The 24,351-nt window shown below is 36.8% G+C and overlaps 1 protein-coding gene across 1 annotated transcript in view; it reads right to left on the minus strand.

The window, feature by feature from the left end:
• Window positions 1-24,351, minus strand: part of MSH4 (mutS homolog 4) — a 101,242-nt gene that overhangs the window by 67,073 nt on the left and 9,818 nt on the right. The window contains exons 4-8 of the mRNA XM_046023996.1: window positions 22,774-22,884; window positions 19,902-20,017; window positions 18,515-18,688; window positions 12,775-12,947; window positions 5,778-5,845 (exon numbers count right to left, since the gene is read on the minus strand). Coding sequence (XP_045879952.1) covers window positions 5,778-5,845; window positions 12,775-12,947; window positions 18,515-18,688; window positions 19,902-20,017; window positions 22,774-22,884 — 642 coding nt within the window. The remainder of the gene's footprint in view (window positions 1-5,777; window positions 5,846-12,774; window positions 12,948-18,514; window positions 18,689-19,901; window positions 20,018-22,773; window positions 22,885-24,351) is intronic.

A 24,351-nucleotide genomic window follows, 5' to 3' on the forward strand; every position in this document is an offset into this window, starting at 1 on the left:
TCCATTCATGATAAAAACGCCTAAAAAAGTAGGAATAGAGGGAACATAACTCAACATAATAAAGGTCATATACAAAAAATCCACAGCTAATGTCATCCTCAATGAGGGAAAACTAAGAGATTTTCCTTGACAATCAAGAACAAGACCGCGATGTCCAGTCTCACCACTGTTGTTCAACATTGTACTAGAAGTCCTAGCCTCAGCAATCACACAACTAAATGAAATAAAAAGCATCCAAATCAGCAAAGAAGACTAACTGTCCCACTTCACAGACGATGTGATACCCTATGCTGAAAACCAAGCTCTACCCAAAAACTGTTAGAACTCATAAAGGAATTCAGCAACATGGCAGGACATAAAATCAATGCACAGAAGTCAGCTGCATTTCTATATACGAACAATGAGACAGAAGAAAGGGAAATCAAGGAACTGATCCCATTTACAACTGCACCAAAAACCATAAGACATGTGGGAATAAACCTAACCAAAGAGGTAAAGGATCTGTACTCTGAAACTATAAAACACTGATGAAAGGTGTTGAGGAAGACATAAAGAATTGGAAAAACATTTGCTGGCTCATGGATTGGAAGAATAAATACTGTTAAGATCTCTATACTACCCAAAGCAATCTACGCATTTAATGCAATTCCTATCAAAATACTGCCAACATTTTTCACAGAGTTGGAACAAATAATTCTAAAATTTGTATGGAACTACAAAAGATCCCAAATAGCCAAAGCAATCTTGAAAAAGAAAAGGCTAGATGCATCACAAATCTGGACTTCAAGTTAATATTACAAAGCTGTAATGATTAAGATGGTACGAAACTGGCACAAAAACAAACACATAGATCAATGGAACAGAAGAGAAAACCCAGAAATGGACGCTGAACTCTATGGTCAACTAATCTTCAACAAAGTAGGAAAGAATATCCAATGGAAAAAGGATAGTCTCTTCAATAAATGGTGTTAGCAAAATTGGACAGCCACATGCAGAAGAATGAAACTGAATCACTTCGTCACACCACACACAAAAATAGACTCAAAATGGATGAAAGACAGGAATTTGAGACAGGAATCCATCAAAATCCTAGAGGAAAACACAGACAGCAGTCTCTTTCACTTCGGCAGTAGCAACTTCTTGCTAGACTTATCTCCTGAAGCAAGGGAAACAAAAGCAGAAATAAACTACTGGAACCTCATCAAGATAAGGCTCTGCACAGCAAAAGAAACAATCAAAAAACTAAAAGGCAACCTTCAGAGTGGAAGAAGATATTTACAAATAACATATCTGATAAAGGGTTAGTATCCAAAAGCTATAAAGAACTTACCAAACTCAATAACCAAAAACCAAATAATCCAGAAAAGAAATGGGCAGAAGACATGAATAGACATTCTTCCAAAGAAGACATACAAACGGCTAAAAGACACATGGAAAGATTCTCAAGATAAGTTTTCATCATAGAAAGACAAATTAAAACGAAATGAGGTATCACCTCATACCAGTTAGAATGGCTAAGATTAACACACAAGAAACGGTAAGTGTTGCTGAGGATATGGAAAAAGTGAAAATCTCTTTCACTATTGGTGGGAATGCAAACTGGTGCAGCCACTCGGGAGAACAGTATGGAGGTTCCTCAAAAAGTTAAAAATAGAGTTATCCTATGTCCCAGCAATTAAACTACTAGGTATTTACCCAAAGGATATGAAGATACTGATTCAAAGGGGTACATGCACCCCAATGTTTATGGCAGCATTATCAACGATAGCCAAACTATGGAAAGAGCCCAAATGTCCACCACCTGAAGAATGAAAAAAGAAGAGTTGGTGTATATATATACACAAAAAATATAATATTACTCAGCCATAAAAAAAGAATGAAATCTTGCCATTTTCAATAACGTGGTTGGCGCAAGAGAGTATTATGCTATGTGAAACAGAGAAAGACAAATTCCATATGATTTCACTCTTATGTGAAATATAACAAAACAGATGAACCTAGAGGGGAAAAAAAAAAGAGGCAAACCATAAAACAGACTCTTAACTATAGAGAACAAGCTTAGAGTTACTGGAGGGGAGGTGGGCAGGGGGATGAGTTAAATGGGTGGTGGTTATTAAGGAAGACACTTGTGATAAGCACTAGGTATTGTATGTAAATGATGAATCATTAAATTCTACACCTGAAACAAAATTACACTGTATGCTAACTGGAATTTCTTTATTTTTTATTTGATTTTTTTTTTTAATTTGACAGAGAGAGACACAGCGAGAGAGGGAACACAAGCAGGGGGAGTGGGAGAGCTGAGCAGGGAGCCCGATGTGTGGCTCCATCCCAGGACTCTGGGATCACGACCTGAGCTGAAGGCAGATGCTCAATGACTAAGCTAACTAACTGGAATTTAAATAAAAACTTGAAAAGAATAAAAATGAATGATGGAGGAGGAAATGGTTTTGAACTTTATGTAAGCAAATTAATAGTACATACAGAGTGTCCACTAAAAAACAAAATAAAACAAAACAAAAAAGAACTTCTAAGAGAAATAGACACATCCACAATTATAGTTGGAGTTGTTAGCATCCTCTTTCAATAACTAATAGAACAAATAGACAAAAAAATACAATAAAAATATAGAAGACTTAAAGAGAGGAGCCTGGATGGCTCAGTCAGTTAAACGTCTGACTTGATTTTGGCTCTAAGTCATGATTTCAGGGTCATCAGATTGAGTCCCACAGTGGGCTCTGAGCTCAGCAGGAAGTCTGCTTGAGATTTTCTCTCCCTGTCCTTCTACTCCTCCCCCCATTCATACTCTCTTGCTCTCTCTCTCTAAAATAAATAGATGGGGGCTCCTGGATGGCTCAGTTGGTTAAGTGATCAACTTTTGATTTCAGCTCAGGTCATGGTCTTGGGGTCGTGGGATTGAGTCCCTCATAGGGCTCTGTGCTCAGTAGGGAGTCTGCTTCTCTCCCTTTCCAACTCATGCACTCTCTTCTCTACTTCCCTCTCTAAACTAAATAAACAAATCTTTTTTAAAAAATTAAACAAATAAATAAGTCTTAAAGGAACTAAAAGGACTCAAGAATATTATCAATCAACTTGAACTGACTGACATTCATGGAAAACTCCATCCAAAAACAGTAAAATATACATTGTTGTCAAGCATACATGGAATATTTCCAAGAAGGATCATATTCTGGGCCATAAAAACAAGAGTCAATAGAGTGCAAAGGATCCATGTCAGACAACATACATTCTTGACAGCAATGGAATTAAATTAGAGATCTGTAACAGAATTACATCTGGAAAATTCCCAAATATTGGAGACTAAATAACACACTTCTAAATAACCCATGTCAAAGAAGAAATTAAAAAGGAAATTAGATAGTATTTTAACCTTTTTGAATAAAAAACACAACATTTCAAAAACTGTGAAATATAGGGGCACCTGGGTGGCTCAGTCAGTTAAGCGTCTGCCTTTGCCTCAGGTCATGATCCCAGGGTTCTGAGATAGAGCCCCACATCAGGCTCCGTGCTCAGTAGGGTGTCTGCTTCTCCCTCTCCCCCTGCTTGTGCTCTATCTCTTTCACTTTCTCAGTCCCTCTCAAATAAATAAAATCTTTTTTAAAAATTGTGAAATATAGGGGTGCCTGGGTTGCTCAGTGAGTGAAGCCTCTGCCTTCAGCTCAGGTCATGATCTCAGGGTCCTGAGATCGAGCCCCAAATCAGGCTCTCTGCTCAGCGGGAAGCCTGCTTCCCCCTCTCTCTCTGCCTGGCTCTCTTAAAAAAAAAAAAAAAAAAAAAAAAAGTGAAATATAGCTAAAGCATTACTCAGAGGGAAATTTATCACACTAAATGACTATATTAGGAAAGAAAAAAAGGTCTCGAATTGACCATCTCAGCTTCTACCTTCAGAACCCTGAGAAAGAAGAGAAAATTGAGCACAGAGTAAGCAGAAGAAAGAAAAAGAGAGAAAAATAAACCATAAAACAGCATAAAACAGACTCTTAACTATAGAGAACTGAGGATTACTATAGGGGAGGTTGATGGGGGATGGGTTAAATGGTGAGGAGGATTAAGGAATGCACTTGTGATGAGCACCAGGTGTTGAATAGAAGTGCTGAATCATTATATTGCACATCTGAAACTAATATTACACTGTACATTAACAACTGGAATTGAAATAAAAACTTGGAAGAAAACAAGCAAACAAATAAATATTCGCTCAAAAAAAAAAAAAAACAAGACTGATAAAAGCAGAAATCCATGAAATGGAGAAAAAGAAAAAAGACAAAATCAATTAAATAAAAAATTGATTTCTTTTTTTTCTTTGTAAAAGAAATCTTTAAAGAAATCTTTTTTAGGGGCGCCTGGGTGGCTCAGTGGATTAAGCCGCTGCCTTCGGCTCAGGTCATGATCTCAGGGTCCTGGGATCGAGCCCCGCATCGGGCTCTCTGCTCTGCAGGGAGCCTGCTTCCTCCTCTCTCTCTGCCTGCCTCTCTGCCTACTTGTGATCTCTCTCTGTCAAATAAATAAATAATAAAATCTTTAAAAAAAAAAAAGAAATCTTTTTTAAAGATTTTATTTATTTATTTGACAGAGAGAGGGGGAGATCACAAGTAGGCAGAGAGTCAGAAAGAGAGAGAGGAGGAGGAAGTAGGCCCTCTGCTGAGCAGAGAGCCTGATGTGGGGCTCGATCCCAGGACCCTGAGATCATGACCCGAGCTGAAGGCAGAGGCTTAACCCACTGAACCACCCAGGCACCCCTCAAAAATTGGTTTCTTGAAAACACCAAAAAAATTGATAACCTCGGGGCGCCTGGGTGGCTCAGTGGATTAAGCCGCTGCCTTCGGCTCAGGTCATGATCTCAGGGTCCTAGGATCGAGCCCCGTATCGGGCTCTCTGTTCCGCGGGGAGCCTGCTTCTTCCTCTCTCTCTGCCTGCTTCTCTGCCTACTTGTGATCTCTGCCTGTCAAATAAATAAATAATAATAAAAAAAAATTGATAACCTCTAGCTAGAATAACTAAGAAAAAAATGAGAGAACATTCAATCACCAACATCAAGAATAAGAGAGGTATATCACTGCAGACTGTACAAATATAAAAGGATAGTAAAGAGGTCATTATGAAAAATATAATGTCAATAAATTCAACAAGTTGGCAATGATAAATTCTTTGAAAGACACCTACCAAACCAAAGCTCATTCAACAAGAAACAGGTAATCTGAATAGTATCATATCTGTTAATAAGTTGAATTTATAGTCAAAAACCTTCCTAGAAAGAAAATCCCAAGTTGTAATGGTTTCATTTGTGAATTTTATGAAACATTTAAGGTAGAAATAATACCAGTTCCACACAAACTGTAGTAGGAAGTTAAAGAGGAGGGAATACTTTGAAACTCATGTTACAAACATAACTAATTTTGTTCCAGACATCAGTTGTTTTTGGCTACTTCTTACATGTATATATTGAATTGTATGTATGTGTGTGTGTGTGTGTGTGTGTGTGTGTATACTTCTTACATGTATATTTTTGCTACTTCTTACATGTATATAAGGTATTTCAATTATTTAAGAAAACTTTGAGTTCTGTGCCTATCCAACAGCCAAAGCTTTTCCATCCATTGGATGGTGTTTTTATTATAAATGAACCTCAAGAATGTTATCTCTACTATAAGGAAACACTTCTGAAACAGATTAGTTAGATTTCAGTGGATTTTCAGAGTAACAAAATTTCAAATCAAACTCTACTTATAATAATAATATAATACATATATACATACCGTGTCTTGCTTTGGAATTTGGACTAAAACAGAAAGAAGCTGCTCTGTATCAAGAAATCTTGATATAACTGAAACAAATAAAAACATGCATTTAAACATTGTGTTACAATTCAAAATATAAACTATGTAAAATATTATCCTCAAATAATAGAACAATTCTACCTACAAACTATTATCTTTTTAATAGTCTTTATCTATCTTACATATGTCAGGAATAAAACAATAAATTATAATGGTCTTTTCTCAATTTTATTAGTTATAAGCTGTCTTCAAAAATCTGACACTGTTGATCATTCTTTCCTTCTAAAAACTCTACTTCTCTGGCCTTTAGATGTTATTAAAATTTTCTTACCGCCTTTTTGATTTGTAACTTTTCTTCAGGATACTTAAGATTAGTTTAAAAACCCAGTTCAACCACTAACCATGTAACCTACCAGAATTTACCTATCTTCTCTGAACTTTGGCTGAGTTCATTTTTTTTTTTAAGATTTTTACTTATTTATTTGACAGACTGAGAGAGATCATAAGTAGGCAGAGAGGCAGGCAGAGAGAGAGGAGGAAGCAGGCTCCCCGCTGAGCAGAGAGCCCGATGCGGGGCTCGATCCCAGGACCCCGAGACCACGACCTGAGCCAAAGGCAGAGGCTTAACCCACTGAGCCACCCAGGCACCCCTGGCTGTGTTCATTTTTGAAATGTGGATAGTAACATCTACCTCCCAGGGTTGTTGTGAGGAATAAGTTGGATAATATGTGTAAAGTACCGGGGCGCCTGGGTGGCTCAGTGGGTTAAGCTGCTGCCTTTGGCTCAGGTCATGATCTCAGGTTCCTGGGATCGAGCCCCGCATCGGGCTCTCTGCTCAGCAGGGAGCCTGCTTCCCTCTCTCTCTCTCTCTGCCTGCCTCTCTGTCTACTTGTGATCTCTCTCTGTCAAATAAATAAATAAAATCTTTAAAAAAAAAATAAAAAATAAATTAAAAAAAAGAGTCAGACACTTAAAATAACTGACCCACCCAGGTGCCCCTACGTTGTTTTAATGAGATTCGGATTCTCCTATTTTAATAAGCTATAAAAATTACGCTCCCACCTTGCTCTGTTCCTGCTCCCCTACTTCATTACATGTTAAGATAAATTATAAACTGTCAAGATATAGAAAACATAGAAGTGTTTAACATTTGTAGATGCAAATTTAAAACTATCAGTTAAAAGAAATTATAAAATATATCAAAATTAAAGTTTCAAAGAAAATTCAAGTTTTTCATTAATATCACACCCTATAAAACATAACTCTGGGAACAATAAAATATAATTTTCAAGTGGTTCAACAACAAATCAATAGTTTAACAAATATGAATACCCGTTATATCCTAGCCTTGTACAGGAATCCTCCAACAAAGCATGCACTTACAATCGAGTAAGATAAGTGGCATAACAAAGCACTATAGGAAACATGTAGAAAAGGTACCTAAAAAAAACTTGGGGAGTCAGAGAGGCTTCTCACATGAGTGAGACATCTAAGCTGGTATGGTAAAGGATGAACTGTCATTAGTTAAGGAGTGCTTGGGAGGAGGCGTCACAGGGAAGGGAGAAGAGTCTAGGCAAATGTACAGGCTACAAAGACCAAAACATGAGAGAATCTGCTCAAGTAACTGAAAGAAGTTTAATTCTATTAAAAAGCAGAATGGAAAGTGAGGAGTAGCAAGACATGCTGTGGGAGATGACAAGGAAAGAGTCATATAGAAGAGTCTGGATTTTATACTAAAAGTTATGAGAAGAGATTGAAGAATTTTATGCAAGTGTGTATGTGGTAGCCCCCAAAGATATCTACGTCCTAATTCCTGGAATGTGCAAATATGTTACCTGATAAAAGAAACTTTGAAGATGGAATTAAGTTAAGCATCTTGAAATGGAGAGATTATTCTGGATTATTTGTTGGTTCCCTAAGTAATCACAAGAGTCCTTTGAAGAGGGTTGTAGGAGGATCAGTGACAAAGAGAGGATACAAGGACAAAAGCAGAGGTCAGAAAGTAGAAAAGATACTATGCTGCTGGCTTCGAAGATGGAGAAAGGCCCATGAGCCATCAACTGATCTACACAGACTCTAGAAACTGGAAAAGGCAAGGAAATAGATTTGTCCATAGAGCTTCCAGCAGGAAAGTGGACTGCTAACATACTGATTTTTCCCAATAAAACTCATTTCTGACTTCCAGAACCTAAGATAATAAATTCATGGTGTTTTAAACCACTAAATTTGTGGTAATTTGTTATATTAACAATAAGAAATAAATACAGAGTGATATTCTCAGAATTATATTTTCAAAAGATCATTCAGGCTGCAGTATAGAGAAGACACCATAAAAAGAAAGACTGGAGGAGGGAGATCAAATAGGAAGTTTTTGCAATAAATGAAAATATAGATACATTTTCCCAGCCCAGCAGCACTGGGGATAAAAGCAATGCATTCAAAGAGATATACATATAGTCTCACTTGTGGAGCATAAGGAATAACACGGAGGACATTGGGATATGGAGCAGAGAAGTGAGTTGGGGGAAATTGGGAGGATGAGACAAACCATGAGAGACTATGGACTCTGAGAAACAAACTGAGGATTTTGGAGGGGAGGGAGGTAGGGGGTTGGATGAGCCTGGTGGTGGGTATTAAAGAGGGCACCTATTGTATGGAGCACTGGGTGTGGTACATAAATAATAAATGCGGGAACACTGAAAATAAAATAAAATAAAATGGAGGAGAAAAGAGATATACAGAAAGAACTTCACAGAATTTGATGACTGATTTCAGGGAAGAGAAGTGTTAAGAATGACTTCCAGGGGGATGTGTGGGTAGCTCAGTTGGTTTAGTGCCTGCCTTTGGCTCAGGTCATGATCTCAGGATCCTAGGACTGAACCCTGAGTTGGGCTCCCTGCTCATCTGGGAGCCTACTTCTCCCTTTCCTTCCACCTGCCACTCCCCCTGCTTGTGCTATCTCTGTCAAATAAATAAAATCTTTTTAAAAATTAAAAAAAAAAAAAGAATGACTTCCAGGTATGTGGCTTGATAAAGAGGCTGGATGTAGAGCTCTTCACTGAAATCAGGAAGACTGACTCAGAAGGGAAGATAGTACAGTTTGGGTACACTGAATTTGAAATGATAGAGGGACATCTAATAAGTGCTCAGTAGGCAATAAGACAGATGGGGCTAAAGGTCTGTAGAGATACATGGGTATGAGATACAGATTTGGAAGTCATGAATATGTGAGTGATAATTATAAAACCAGGAAGTTAAGTCATATTTGAATACACAGGGTAAAAAAACAACCTAAGATGAATCTTTGAAGAGGCTTAACATTTAGGGAATAAGCAAAGGAATAGAAATCTATAAAGATGTAGGGGGAAAAGAAAAGGCTCATAAGTCTTTCCCTTTTCCATCTGAAAGAAAGGACTTCAATGTTTTTATTCTGTTACCTGATCAATGACAGAGCTTTCTGAGGACGTTCCAAGACAGTAAGTATACAGTCCTGACTTCTATTTGGAAATCCCTATAGATAATAGTTTGAGGGAGATAACCAGTTGGTTCTGACTGGATATTAAAATAAACTTTTTTTTTATTATGTTCAATTAGCGAACATATAGTACCTCGTTAGTTTTTGACGTAGTGTTCAACAGTTCATTAGCTGTGTATAACACCCACTGCTCATCACAACACGTGCCCTCCTTAATACCAATCACCCTGTTACCCTATTCCTCCAACCCCCCTCCCTTCTATAACCCTCAGTTTGTTTCCCAGAGTCCAGAGTTTCTCATGGTTTGTCTCCCTCTCTGATTTCTTCCCATTCAGTTTTCCCTCCCTTCCCCATGGTCCTCTGTGCTATTCCTTATGTTCCACATAAGAGTAAAACCATATAATTGTCCTTCTCTGCTTAGAGATAATATCCTCCAGTTCCATCCATGTCAATGGAAATGGTAAGTATTCATCCTTTCTGATGGCTTAATAATGTTCTATTGTATATATGAACCACACCTTTATTCATTCATCTGTTGAAGGACATCTCGGCTCCTTCCACAGTTAGGCTATTGTGGACACTGCTGCTGTGAACATTGAGGTGCACGTGCCCCTTCTTTTCACTGCATCTGTATCTTTGGGGTAAATACCTAGTAATGCAATTGTTGGGTCACAGAGTAGCTTTATTTTTAACATCTCGAGGAACCTCCACACTGTTTTCCCAGAGTGGCTGTACCAGCCTGCATTCTCACTAAGAGTGTAAGATGGTTCCCCTTTCTCCACATCCTCGCTAATATTTGTTGTTTCCTGTCATGTAAACATTTTTTAAAAAATGAGTTTCAGGGCGCCTGGGTGGCTCAGTGGGTTAAGCCGCTGCCTTCGGCTCAGGTCATGATCTCGGGGTCCTGGGATCGAGTCCCACATCGGGCTCTCTGCTCAGCAGGGAGCCTGTTTCCCTCTCTCTCTCTCTCTCTGCCTGCCTCTCTGTCTACTTGTGATCTCTCTCTGTCAAATAAATAAAAAATTAAAAAAAAATCTTTAAAAATGAGTTTCAGAGCTAAAAAAGAAGGAAACTCCAAAGAAGTAGGAAGAAAGTCAGGAGACTGTATAATTGCAAAAACAAAGAAAGGCAGTAATTCAATAAAAAGAGATATTTAGCAGTATCATGTAAGTTGGAGCTCAAATAAGAGAACTAACACGTGTCTGTTAAATTTAACAATGAATTAAGACAGGTGACTGTCTTAGGCTGAGTTCTTCAGAAGGAGATCCTGACATGAGGATTGATGTGCAAGTGATTTATCAAGAATGTGCTTCCAGGGGTATCTGGGTGGCTCAGTCAGTTGAATGTCCAACTCTTAATCTCAGCTCAGGTCTTGATCTCAGGGTCATAAGTTCAAGTGAAAAAAGGGGGGAAAAAAAGAATGTGTTTCCAAATTTAAGAAACAAAATAGATGAACATATGGGAGGGGGGAGAAAAGGGAGAGGGAAACCAATACTAAGAGATTCTTTTTAAGATTTTATTTATTTATTTATCTGAGAGAGAAAGAGAGAGAGAGAGAAGAAAGAGCACATGTACAGGCATGGGGTGGGGAGCAGCAGAGGGAGAGGGAGAAGCAAGGAGTGATGAGCAGGGAGCATGACCCAGGGCTCTATCCCAGGACCCTGAGATCATGACTTGAGCCAAGAAAGACATTTAACTGACTGACCCACCCAGGCACCCAAGAGATTCTTAACGATGGAGAAAAACTGAAGGTTGATAGAGGGAGGTGGGGGGCGGTGAATGGTCTAGATGGGTGATGGGTATTAAAGACGGCACTTGTGATGAGTACTGGGCATTGTATGTAAGTGATGAATCACTGAATTCTACTTCTGAAATCAATATTGCACTGTATGTTAACTAAAATTAAATTTAAAAAAAAATGCTTCCAAGAGAAAACAGGAGAAAAGAGAAGGATGGGGAAGGGAAAAAAAAGTCAAGCAGAAGTGTAATTTCAGGCAAAGTCTTATGGAAGGTAACTTCAACTGATCCTATAGAAGAATTCTGAATTTAAGGGCTGCAAGGCTCTTTTGGCATGCTTCTTGAAAGCAAAATGCTAATAGTCTGGGGGCAGGATTCCAAAGAGACTCCAAGTGTGGGCCAGGAGAAGCAAAAGCCACACAGAGCAAGAAAAGGGGTACACAGAAAGACCCAAGAGGATCTTGACAAAGAACCAATAACATTTGCTACAGTAACCTTGACTAAAGGAATCTCACACAGTGAGCACAGAAACAGTACATTGAAATGTTGTTAAAAGAAGATAGTGACTGCAGAAAATCCGTCTTTTGACAAGTTTACCTATGAATTAGGAGAACAGAGAAATAAGGTGGTAGCTGGAGAAGGTAAAGTCCAGTGAGTTTTTTGTTGTTGTTGTTGTTGTTTTTTTTTTTTTTTTTACAAAGATAGGAAAGACAGGGGGAAGAGGGGAAAAATATTAAAGACACAGGAGACAAATGAGTACAAAGACAGTATCCAGAACATAGGTGGAGCAATTAACTACAGGCAGGAGAAGGGCAACTGCATATTTGGTTGCAGAAAGTTTAAAAAGCTGATTATTGTTGGAGTTTGACTGACATTACATAATTAAATAACCTCATATTTTAGGCACTTATGTATTACATGGAATGCCATGTATAGGTCAGCCAAAAAGATGTTGCTATGAACAAGAAAAGGAATACAGTTAAAAATGTCTTCTTTGTGGGGCGCCTGGCTGGCTTAGTCCTCCAGAGGTGCATGCAACTCTTGATTTCAGGGTTGTGAGTTTGAGCCCAATGCTCGGTGTAGAGATTACTAGAAAATAAACTTTTAAAAAAACGGCCTCTTTGTAGCTTGCTCAATGCCTCCTAGATTTTCATGTACCAGAACACCAGGTGGACTGGTTGGGAGAGTAGAGGTATGAAAGACAGATCAAACTGCTAGGAACCAGGAATTGAACTAGAAGCAGTGCTTATCTACTGTCCTTCTACCTACAGATTTAAGAAGAGAGTTGTATTGCCATGCAAGTGAACAAATAGCCAGGTGCCAAAGGTGATTCTCTTACCTGATGTTATGGGAGTTGAACTGTGTCCCCCAAAAAGATATTTTTTTTTTAAAGATTTATTTATTTGACAGATAGAGATCACAAGTAGGCAGAGAGGCAGGCAGAGAGAGAGGAGGAAGCAGGCTCCCAGCTAAGCAGAGAGCCCGACGCGGGGCTCGATCCCAGCACCCCGGGATCATGACCTGAGCTGAAGGCAGAGGCTTTAACCCGTTGAGCCACCCAGGCGCCCCTCAAAAAGATATTTTGAAGTCCTAAGTCCTGGTATCTAAAAGTGATCTTTTTTGGAAATTAGATCTTCGCAGATGTAATCAAGTTAAGATAATGTTATTAGGCTGAGCCTTAATCCAATATGACTAGTATTTTTATAAAAAGACAGTGTATTTTTTAATAATTTGTATTCATAAAATTAGGTGATATTCATTTACCTGACTGAAGTCCAAAAAAGAGTTCCTCATCTTGAAGTAGTTCTTGAACACAATCTAATCTCATGTTAATGGTTTCAATATCAACTAGAGGTTCTAATATATTAGAACGAAGTCTTCTACTTCCTCCAGGAGTCTTAGTATAATTTAGAACACCAAAGAGTGTGTGATTATTCCTTTGAAAACACAAATAAGGAAAATTTCATCAAATATAAAAGATAAAATCCAAAGAAGTTTCCATTTAACTTTTTTTTTAAGATTTTATTTATTTATTTGACAGAGACCACAAGTAGGCAGAGAGGCAGGCAGAGAGAGAGAGAGGGAAGCAGGCTCCTTGCTGAGCAGAAAGCCCCATGTGGGCCTCGATTCCAGGACCCTGACATCATAACTTGAGCCGAAGGCAGAGGCTTAACCCACTGAGCCACCCAGGCACCCCGACCATTTAACTTTCTAAATAATCCTTTAATCTACAGTAGTGATTCTCAAACTTTAATGTGCATACAAATCACACACGGAATTCTAAGTCTGAGATGAGGCCTAAGAATATATATTTCGAATAAGCTCCCACGTATGCTATCAATGGACAATGCTTTAACAAAGGGTAGACAATATCTTTTTGTATTAAATGATTTTTTCATAGACCAGCCAGAATATTCAGACTAATATAAAATGTTGTAGTCCATGGCATTCCATCAATAATAGCAAGATATCAGTAATATATCCTTTATAGGGGCAAAGAACTTTCACACTGAAAAAAATAAATATTTAATATAGTCACTTTGTTCTAATTTAAGAAGTTAGAGAATTACACAAAGAGAAAGAAAATAATTTCAGGTACAGAAAGTGGTAAACAAACAAACAGAACAGGACTGCATAGAGAATGACCAGGAGGGTTCTTTCGTTAAGATGATTGAGAGAGACTTATATGTACATTTGGTAGTTGAATTCAAAAGGTATCCATGCAAAGATGATGATGGGATGCAGATGATGTTGACAACAATGTTGAGAGAATAGGTAACATATTGAACACTAAGTATGTGCCAGGCAATATTCCAAGCAATTTTCATTTATTAATTTATTTAATTCTAATAACCACAGTGTGAAGTTGATATTAAATTTAACCACATTTTATAAGGAACTGAAGTGCAAAGAAATTAACTAACTTGTCCAAGGTTTCCTAATAATTAAATAACAAGAAAAGAGTTAGTAGTTAAAAGGGGCCAAGTAGGGGCACCTGGGTGGCTCAGTGGGTTAAGCCTCTGCCTTCAGCTCAGGTCATGATCTCAGGGTCCTGGGATCAAGCCCCACATCGGGCTTCTCTGCTTGGCAGGGAGCCTGCTTCCTCCTCTCTCTCTGCCTGCCTCTCTGCCTACTTGTGATTTCCCTATCAAATAAATAAATAAAAATTTTTTAAAAGCGGGGTGGGGGGGGGGGCAACTAGAACAGTAACTTAAGCCCAGGAAGGCTTTTTGGATCTAGAACCAGAAAGAAGATCAAGGTCGGTGGAACTTTACAAGTGAAAGGAAATGGAGGAAGATGAAGAAGCTGATAGAGGCCTGGACACAGAAGTCCTTGTAGGGCATGGTAAAGAGTCTGGACTCTATTCTACATGTAATGGGAGCCACTGGAATTTTCAGCCACAGAGTTCCAACATCTGATTTCTAGTTTAAAAGGATCACAGTCTGCCCACTGGATCAAGAAAAGACTAAGTGTAGGAGGGTAAAAAGAAGGCAGAGAAACAAGTGAGGGGCTATTATAGTAGTCCAGGCTAAAATGATGGAGGTAATGGTTAGGGTTGTAGCCTTGGAAATGGTAAGATGTGATATAGAATTGGTATATATTCCAAAGTTTGAGTCAAGGGGATTTACTAGTGGACTGAATATGGGTTTCGAGAGGGTAGAAAACAAGAATGACTCTTAAGTTAGTCATCAGATTAGCAGATTTTTGGTATTTCAATTTTTTTTTTTAAATAAACTTTTAGGGCTTGAACTCACAGCCTTGAAACCAAGAGTTATATGCTCTACCAACTGAGCCAGCCAGGTGCCCTGGTATATCAATTTTTTTTTAAGATTTTATTTATTTATTTGAGAGACAGAGAGAGAGAAGGAGACAGAGAGAGAGCATGAGATGGGAGAGGGTCAGAGGGAGAAGTGGACCCCCCCCTGAGTAGGAAGCCTGATGTGGGGCTCGATCCCAGGACTCCAGGATCATGACCTGAGCCAAAGGCAGTTGCTTAACCAACTGAGCCATCCAGGGGCCCTGGTATATCAATTTAAACAAATTTTTAGAGAACTACTCTAATCAAGTCCTGGTCAGGGGTGGGGGTGGGGTCATCACAGGCATTTACTTTTTGAGAACTGGACATCTACAGAAACCAAGGAAGTGAGCAGCATACCCAAACCTGCCACTTGCTATAGAAATCAAAGGGTGAAACTGCTCTGAACAGGTGACAAGTCTACAGAAGTGTTAGAGCTATTCAGATAGTTCAGCAGGTCGAATATTCATCTTTTAACCTGATATTCTTTGGTTCAAATCTGTGAAAAGACTTCTCAGTTTTCACTTTCAACAATAATATGAACTCTTAGAGGTCAAATATCCTATCATGTAATATATAGCAGGAACTCAAGCAATGCTTAGCAATGATGATAATAAATAATGATGAACTATGAAATGAGGCAAAGTTATAAAACACTTTGTGGTAATTACCAGCCTTGGTTGCTGACTCTCTATCTTACTCTATGTTATTATAACATAGAAAGTAAATGACAAGAGTAATTTTTCCAGATAATATTATTTTAATTTTTTTTAAGTAGTAAGAAGAAAAGAATATTATTCACTAAGCTGAAAAGGAATAATAGCTACAATTAACTATAAATTAAGGCTGTAATTTTGGACCATCATTATTCAATGGAACTGCAAAGAAACTGAGGCCACTATACTGATGCATAACTAAAAGCATTATATACAGTAATAATCTTACTAAAATAGTATCAACAGCACCTAGATAGATTTAAACTGCTCTTGATGATTAAAGGTATAAGTGGTTAACAAAATTAGATAGCTTTTATTTCTAAGTTTGCAACAGCAAATAATGTCTGGCAATTCCACATAATGGAAAGTAAAGGCAAGATAAGAATACACAAAGTAACAGAGATATTGAAACAACTATGGCTCTAAATTTGCACGGAGCACCTTAAGGTTTCAATTCTCTAAAATACTTGTTATTCCCTTCAATACTCTTAATACTAAAAATCATAATCACTTTATCCTTTTCATTGATGTCTAATGTTATATTTAATTACCAGAAGCTGATTATTTACTCCAAGCTTACTTACTCTGAACTTGCACTTTACCAATAAATAATACTAAATAGCTTTAGTTTCCTTGCACATATCATATTGTTAGAATGAAAATCATGGAGTGGCTGGGTGGCTCAGTGGGTTAAGCCACTGCCTTTGGCTCAGGTCATGGTCTCAGGGTCCTGGGATCAAGCCCCACATCGGGCTCTCTGCTCAGCAAGGATCCTGCTTCCCCCTCTCTCTGCCTGCCTCTGCCTACTTGGGATCTCTCTCTCTCTCTGTGTCAAATAAATAAACAAAATCTTGAAAAAGAAAAGAAAGTCATGCCTTCAGGATGCCTGGGTGCATCAGTCGGTTAAGTGCCTGCCTTCAGGTCATGAGCTCAGAATCCCTGGATCGAGCCCCATGTTGGGCTCCCCGCTCGACAAGGAGTGTGCTGCTCCCTCTGCCTCTCCCCTCAACCCCCAACCCCAGGGATCCTGCTTGTGCTCTCTCTCTCTCTCTCACTCACTCTCCCTCTCTAGTGACTAAATAAAATCTTTAAAAAAAAAAAAAAAAAGGAAAGAAAATCATGCTTTTAAGACTTGACTTTTCACTTTTTCTACTTCATCTGGATAACTTCTATTTATATTTCAAAACTTACCTCAGGTATTATCTCCTCTAGAAAGCCTTTCCTAATTACTTCCTTTTTACCCTTAACCCTCTCTTTGCTATGATCCCATCATTTTTATGCAAATTTTATCACCATACTTAGTACACGTTAATAATACTGTCTTTGTGTTTCCTCCTCTAGACTGTAATTCCTCAAGGAGAAAAATCATAGCTCATTAATTCTTTGTCTCAAACTGACCTTATTAATGCATTTCTGCCTGACCATCACCATGTTGATTATTTTCTATTAATGTGTTAATTCTACTTTAAGTAACCTACTATGAAATCTACAAACACTGTGTGTGTGCGTGTGTGTGTGTGTGCCTCTCCCTGTCTCTTTATTTCTCATGACCACCGTCAATATTCCTGGTGCTCTAACTAAAGTTAATAATAAACCAGTAAAACCAGCAATCTAGTCATACCATAGACCAAGTTGATTCAACTATTTTTACCTTCTCAAATAATTACATAGCCCCTTAAATTTCCTGGACTTGATGCTTTTAAAGATGCTTATTCTAATTCTGTGGTAATCTAGATATAATATCTTCTTGTTATTGTGGTAAAACACACATAACATAAATTTTACCTTTTTAATCATTTTAAGCACATAATTCAGTGTTGTTAGATTACATCCACAGTATTGTACAAACACTGCCACTGCCCATTTCCAGAACTTTTCATCATCCCAAGAAGAAACTCTGAATCCACCAAACGGTAACAACTCACTCCCTACTGTTCCAAGTTCCTGATCATTTTTGTCTACTTTCTGTCTCTATGAATTTGCCTAGTCTAGATATCTAAGTGGAATTAAAAAATATTTTTCCTATTGTGTTTGGTTTATTTCACTTAGTACAATGTTTTCAAGGTTCACACATCTTGTGGCATCTATCAGAATTTCACTCATTTTTTTTAAGATTTTATTTATTCATCTGAGAGAGAAAGTCCAAACAGGGGAGAACAGAGGGAGAAGAAGAAGCAGAAAGCCCAACACAGGGCTTGATTCCAGGACCCTGAAATCATGACCTGAGCTGAAGGCAGTCACTTAACAGACTGAGCCACCCAGGTGCCCCTGGAATTCCATTCATTTTTAAGGCTGAATGATAGTCTATTGTACATCATGTATATACCTTATTTTGTTTATCTAGTCAGTCATTCATTGATGGACATTTGGTTTATTTCCACCTTTTGGCTACTGTGACTAATGCTGCTATGAACACTTGTATGCAAGTATCTCTTTGAGTCTCTGCTTTCAATTCTTCTCAGTATATACACCTAGAAGTGGAATGGTGAATCAAATGGTAATTCTATGTTTAACTTCTTTGATGAGTCACCATTCTGTTTCCAAAAATGACTGTACCATTTTACATTCTCATGATAAATGTACCAGGGTTCCAATTTCTCCACATCTTTGCCAATAGTTATTTTCTACGTACTTGATAATAACCATCTTAATGAGTGTGAAGTAGTTAACTGTAGTTTTGATTTGCATTTCCATAATGACTGTGCTTATTGGCCATTTGTATATCTTCTTTGCAGAAAAGTCCATTCAAGTCTTTGCCTATTTTGAAATGGACTGTTTGTTTTTGGTTGTTTCATACAAATATCTTTTTAAAATTTGACTTTTGTGAAACATCTAAGCAGTTCAGCAACAAAGGTACAATAATTAAAGGTATGTTTATTCACTATTTCTACATCAGACAATTTAAAGAATGTAAAGTTAACTATTCATAGAAAAACAGGACATAATAAAATATACTGATACATTTTGTAAGAAAAAAATTGGATGATCTTACCTGCAGTCTCGATTATTAATTAGTAATTCAAGGTTTTGGGCTGATGATGAATCTATCATGGCTGTCTGTTCACTACCCTGGAAACAAATCTTCAGTGATTTCGGTGCATAAACTGAATTTTGAATAAATTCAACATATTTTAATAAAGCTGCAACAGCTGCAAGGCAGTAATACCTGAAAGGTGACCAATGAAACATCACTATAAATCTTTAGAATAAATAAAAAGTATTGCTATAAAAGAAAACATTTATTTCACCTCATTATTAGGAAAATTATAAATATTTGCATAGCATTGCTTAAATTCAAAGGGAAAAAGCACACTCAGTGCTCTTTACTTTTGAAAACTTGCTAAATAACCTCTAAACCATAAAAGTTCATAGAACAGGGGCGCCTGGGTGGCTCAGTGGATTAAGCCGCTGCCTTCGGCTCAGGTCATGATCCCAGGGTCCTGGGTTCGAGCCCCGCATCGGGCTCTCTGCTCCGCAGGGAGCCTGCTTCCTCCTCTCTCTCTGCTGCCTCTCTGCCTACTTGTGATCTCTCTGTCAAACAAATAAATAAAATCTTTAAAAAAAAAAAAAGTTCATAGAACAGACAATTTTCTGAAGTCTGACACTTAAGGACTCCAATAAATCACATGTTGGAAGACAATATTCAGTGGTAGCATGTGTCAATGTACCATTCTAAGAATTCAAATAATGTTGAAAAGGTCTGACAGAGTTAGGAGGTTCCTATGTATAGAAAAGTATGTTAGGATCTTGGTGAGCTTAGTCACTAGTACAACCTAACTTAAAGAAAGTATCTATTTAGTATGTTCTAAAAAATATCCTTTCTAGGGTACCTGGGTAGCTCAGCCTGTTAAGCATCTGCCTTTGGCTCATGTCATGATCTCAGGGTCCTGGCATGAAGCCCAATGCGGGGCTCCCTGCTCTGCCAGGAGCCTGCTTCTCTCTCCCCATCTGCCCGCTGCTGCCCCTGCTTATGCTCTCTCTCTGTCAAATAAATAAATAAAATCTTAAAAAATATATCCTTTTTGAAAATATCATTCCCTATCCTAGCTGAATCTCTTAGGAGTACATGTATGAAATAACAGGACTACAGCTCTGTGCCTCACATTTCTAGGTTACCGTGGCTACTTGAGTAAAGTGAGCAGCAACCACGACAGCAACACATTATGACCAATTTGGAAAAATCCTATATAAATTAAGTTAGCAAAATATGCCTTGTATATAAATTTTAGTTAACTATTTTACTATTTCAGTAATTACTGACTGTGTATTATAAACCAGGCACTTTTCTAGGGATACAGCAGAGAACAAAACAGACAAAAGACCTTGCCCTCATGGAACTCAATCTATAGATTTATTACTTTCCCTAAGTGATAACTTACTTGGATTGAACCTCCATTAGGACAGTGCTGAATTCTGTTATGCATAACTGTTCAATGTACTCTAGTCCTTTTGTTTCATTGAAATATTTCCTTTGGATAGTAGTAAAATTAACATTCTGAAAAAAAGTTTTAATTCCAAAATAAATTTTAAGTTTCATGCAGTTGCCCAAAACTGCTTTCTTAAACACATGCATGCAGGTACATGTGTAGGTGGCTTCATAGCGTATAAAGTTTCTTTTTTATTATTTATTATTTTTCAGAGTTAAATAGAATATTTTCTTAATGATTTAAGAAAAAGAGAATGATTATCTGTTTTGCTAAGTGAATTATGGCAGTCTATAGCTCTTATTAGACCATAGTCACATGATATTTAATTGGATGTGGTAGGTACAATAATAATAAATAAACATGAGAGTCTCTGCCTTCTACTAATTTTATTCTACAGCTCCACCACGACCCAGGTTTTATATTTGGTGTTACATATTCCATCATAATTGGGAAAGAGCAGATCTTTATAATGTATTAGCTGCAGAGGAAGAAAACATCAACTCCAGCTACCAAATCTATAAGATGCTATATACATGAGGTAGATTAATTTTAAGAAAAGGAAATAATGGAACTTTTTTAAAAGAGTAGGGGAAAAAAGCATGAAGTTGTAGAATAAAAGGTTTACCTACTCTGAATAAAAATAATACATAAGAAAAAATAATATAGTAACAATGAACTATAAAACAGCTATAAGACAGCAAAAAAAAAAAAAACTCATGAGGAGGTAGGGAATTTGTTATGCACCAAGAGTGTTTAAGTTATTTCAGTTAATCTTCACAATAATTCCATGATGTAAGTCTTGTTTTACCTACAATTTTCTTACAAGTAAAATTCTAAAAAGTCAAGTAGTTTTTCTAACATCATACATTTGATACATGACACAGTTGAGACTTGAATTTAGACTTCTCTGGCTACAAAGTCCTTCCATTTCATAGTGCTTCTCTTTTAATGAAGGTTTTTTTATTGTAAGTGTGGTAATGATAATAATAATAATAATAATGTTTTTTTCCTTCTGCTTATAATACTTTTAACCCAAATACTTCTATGGCTCTGTCTCTTACTTCCTTTAGGAATATGCCCAAATGTAACCTTAATCAATGAGGTCATCTTGCTAATTACATTATATAAAATACCAATTCTCTAGGAGGTAGATTATTGTCCCTATTTTACTAATGAAAAAAACTTGAGTAACTTAATTGCACAAGATCACTTAGAGTCAAGATCTGAAACAAGCAGTCTGACTCCTCTATTCTTAAGCACTATGCCATACTGCTCTACTTCTCAAGTGTAGTGAATATATGCTCTTTTTGCCTTTGAAGGACTCATCTATTTTACACTCCATGTGGTTTTCGTAAATGTCGATTACAGAGCTGTATCCCACAGAAAGCAAATGACCAGGGATTAATCAATCATAGTGCTTCTACCCTGAGAAATAGTCTGAGAATTAGTCTAACATGTAGGAATATGAACAAAGCAGGGCCCATTGGGGTCCTTCCCTGGAATTTATATATAGAAACTGGAAGGAAGAATACATTTTTTCTCTGAATTGGATAAGATGATATCACATCAATCTGTAGCCATCATAATTATCTTAAGCCTCACAGAAATAACCTACCTACAATTAAAAAAAAAAAAAGATGGTGGATGGTGGTGGGGATGAGTAAGGTAAGATTTATCCAACAACTTGGCTTCTTAGTTACACAAGCCAATACACTCCTGGGGTTTTTTGTTTGTTTGTTTGCTTGCTTGCTTTTTTTTTTTTTTAACTTAAGCTAGTTTAAGTTCAATTACTGTTATAACCCAAGACTTAAAATGCTTAAGCAGAGCAAAATAATAAAAGTTGAAACAGTATACATAAATAAAGGTAATGAAAAGAAGTTTGAAGTAATGAATAAAAGAGTTAACAGATAAAGAGACCTATATAATAGAAACAACAGATTGACAATAGGGGTCATTTTTAGCAATAAGTCAAAGACAGCTGAACTACACAGGATCTCTAAAAGCACAAAAAGAAATCTTATATAATTGCAGATGCTGAATATATTAAGAACAATAAAGAACTCATTGGATTCTAAATCTCAGATTGATACCAAATGTGTTAAAGTTAAGGCTACCAACATAAAAAAGTATGGTATATTCTGAAAATAAGTTGCACTCCTCAGGTGGTTATTCCAACTGCCATGCTGCCTATTTGGTTTGGAACTACAGCCCCCATTTCCCAAAACATTTGCTAGAGGAAAGAAGCAAACTGCATGTTGGAAAAGCTCTCGCTTGCAGAGAGAGCATTCATTAGTTAAAGTTCCAGAACAGTTAACCTGTCACAGTCCCACATATGGAGGATTAGAATAGTAGGTTAACTGTAAAGAATACATGCTACCAGGGGAAGCTAAAACAATTCTGTAATACAAATCAAATTCTCTTTAAAAAAAAAAAAAAAAGTACTTGCTGATAGTGCTATCTCCTAGAACAAAAATTTCAATTTCAACTAGTCTGGTAGCACAATATCTAGTTTCCACACAGCTATACCTAAGGAAGTCTGTTTTTGCTAAGGGTCTGCCTCCTGTATACTCTGAGAAGACTCCTTATTAGCGCTAACAGTTTCCCTTTTGTTTAAGGTAGATCAAGGGTGCCAAATCAAATAAGTGGAAGACCTGTCATTTTTATTTCATGTATTAATTGTTCTTTAGCTTCAGACTTGTGTTTAGTGAGTACTTTAGGGTAAATATATAGTTGTTCAAATTATTGTTCTCCAGAAAGCTAATATAGAATGGATTTTAAATAAGGTAAGATTTGAATGTTACTATTGAGAATAAATATCACTTACCTTGAAATTTTCAGTGATCAGAGTAAACAACTTAGTTGAATTCCCCACAACACAAGCAGTATTTGACATTATTATTTCCAAAGGTGATAAAATTTTGAGTTTAGTGATTACCTAAAATCATTTGAATAAATAATTTCTTCAATGTAAGCTTAGGATTCTCCAAAACCAAACAAGTGGCATATTTTTCTGAGAGATAAGTACTTAAAATTAACTCACAGATACATAAAAGTACAACTGTTCTAATTATATATGGCAGTTAAAATGTATTTCTAATAGTGATATATTAAACATATATTCTATATGTATACATAAATATACCTTGTATATATATCTCATATAAATAAAATATCATAAACATAGGCTATATTTTACCTCACAATAATTTGTAACAGCTCTAAGCTCAGAAATTAATTTGAACTTAACAGATATATATTCCTAAAATAATATGTTTTAAAATAAATTCTTCTATTTGGTATTTTATCCATCTCCATAAAAAACATAAACGCATTCAAAAGTGTAACTATGGTGATTCAGTCAATATGACCACACTGATAAAGCTTAGAAGTTGAACAGTATAGAAACACAGATGAGAAACTCGTATTTTACAACTTATTCTTTTCACAATACAGGTGCATTTCTAGGAACTATCCCAGACACATAAATTCTTTTTTTTTTTTTTGAAGATTTTATTTATTTATCTGAGAGAGAGCAGAGTGAACACGAGTGAGGGAGGGAGAAGAGCAGAAGGAGGAAGAGAAGCAGACTCCCCACGGAGCAAGGAGACCATGTGGGTCTCAATCCCAGGGTCCCGGGATCATGACCTAAGGCCAAAGGCAAACGCTTAAACTGAGCCACCCAGTACCCCAGACAGAAATTCTTAGTCAATTGGCCAAACATTTGTTTTTAAAAAAGCTTTTCCTATGCTTTTTTAAATTGCATAAAAATGTGAAATACCCAGAGATAAAGTTACACGCAGTACTAGTATCATGTAGTTTGATAGCTATGTTAAAAAATTAATTATTAGGTAGGAAAAGGAAACCAATGTACTGAGAAACCATAAAGAAGAATTAGGAAAAGGAAAAAAAAATGCTAAAAATAACATAGCATATACATAATTAACAATAGAAATTGGGCCAAATAACTTTTTAGAACATAGAGATTAGGAGCAGATTACTTCTACCTGGTAAGTGACAGAAATTTCCATGACAACAGGCCAGTGGCCTAAATTAATAATAAGTGATAGGAAGTGAAGGGAAGAAGAGGCTAAATTATGACTGGCCTAAAAGACCAGTTTCCCTGAACTCTGAAAAATAAAATTCAAATACTGTTCAGTGGAAACAACCCTTTGGGAATAGCATTATTAATATATAATCTTTGGAATGAGTGCAGGAACTATTAACTTGAAGAGGTTAATTTTAGAAATTAACAGTAATTTGAAACATTCATATAACAGCAAAGCACATTATTTTTAGGACAAAATACATTCAAAAATTAAAATCAGACGTAAAACAATTTTAATTCAGAGTAGCCTACATTAGTGCAATTGTGAATAACTTTTATTCCATGAAAAAGTAAACT

This window comes from Meles meles, chromosome 1 (genome assembly GCF_922984935.1).
Source record: "Meles meles chromosome 1, mMelMel3.1 paternal haplotype, whole genome shotgun sequence".
NCBI classification, from domain to species: domain Eukaryota; kingdom Metazoa; phylum Chordata; class Mammalia; order Carnivora; family Mustelidae; genus Meles; species Meles meles.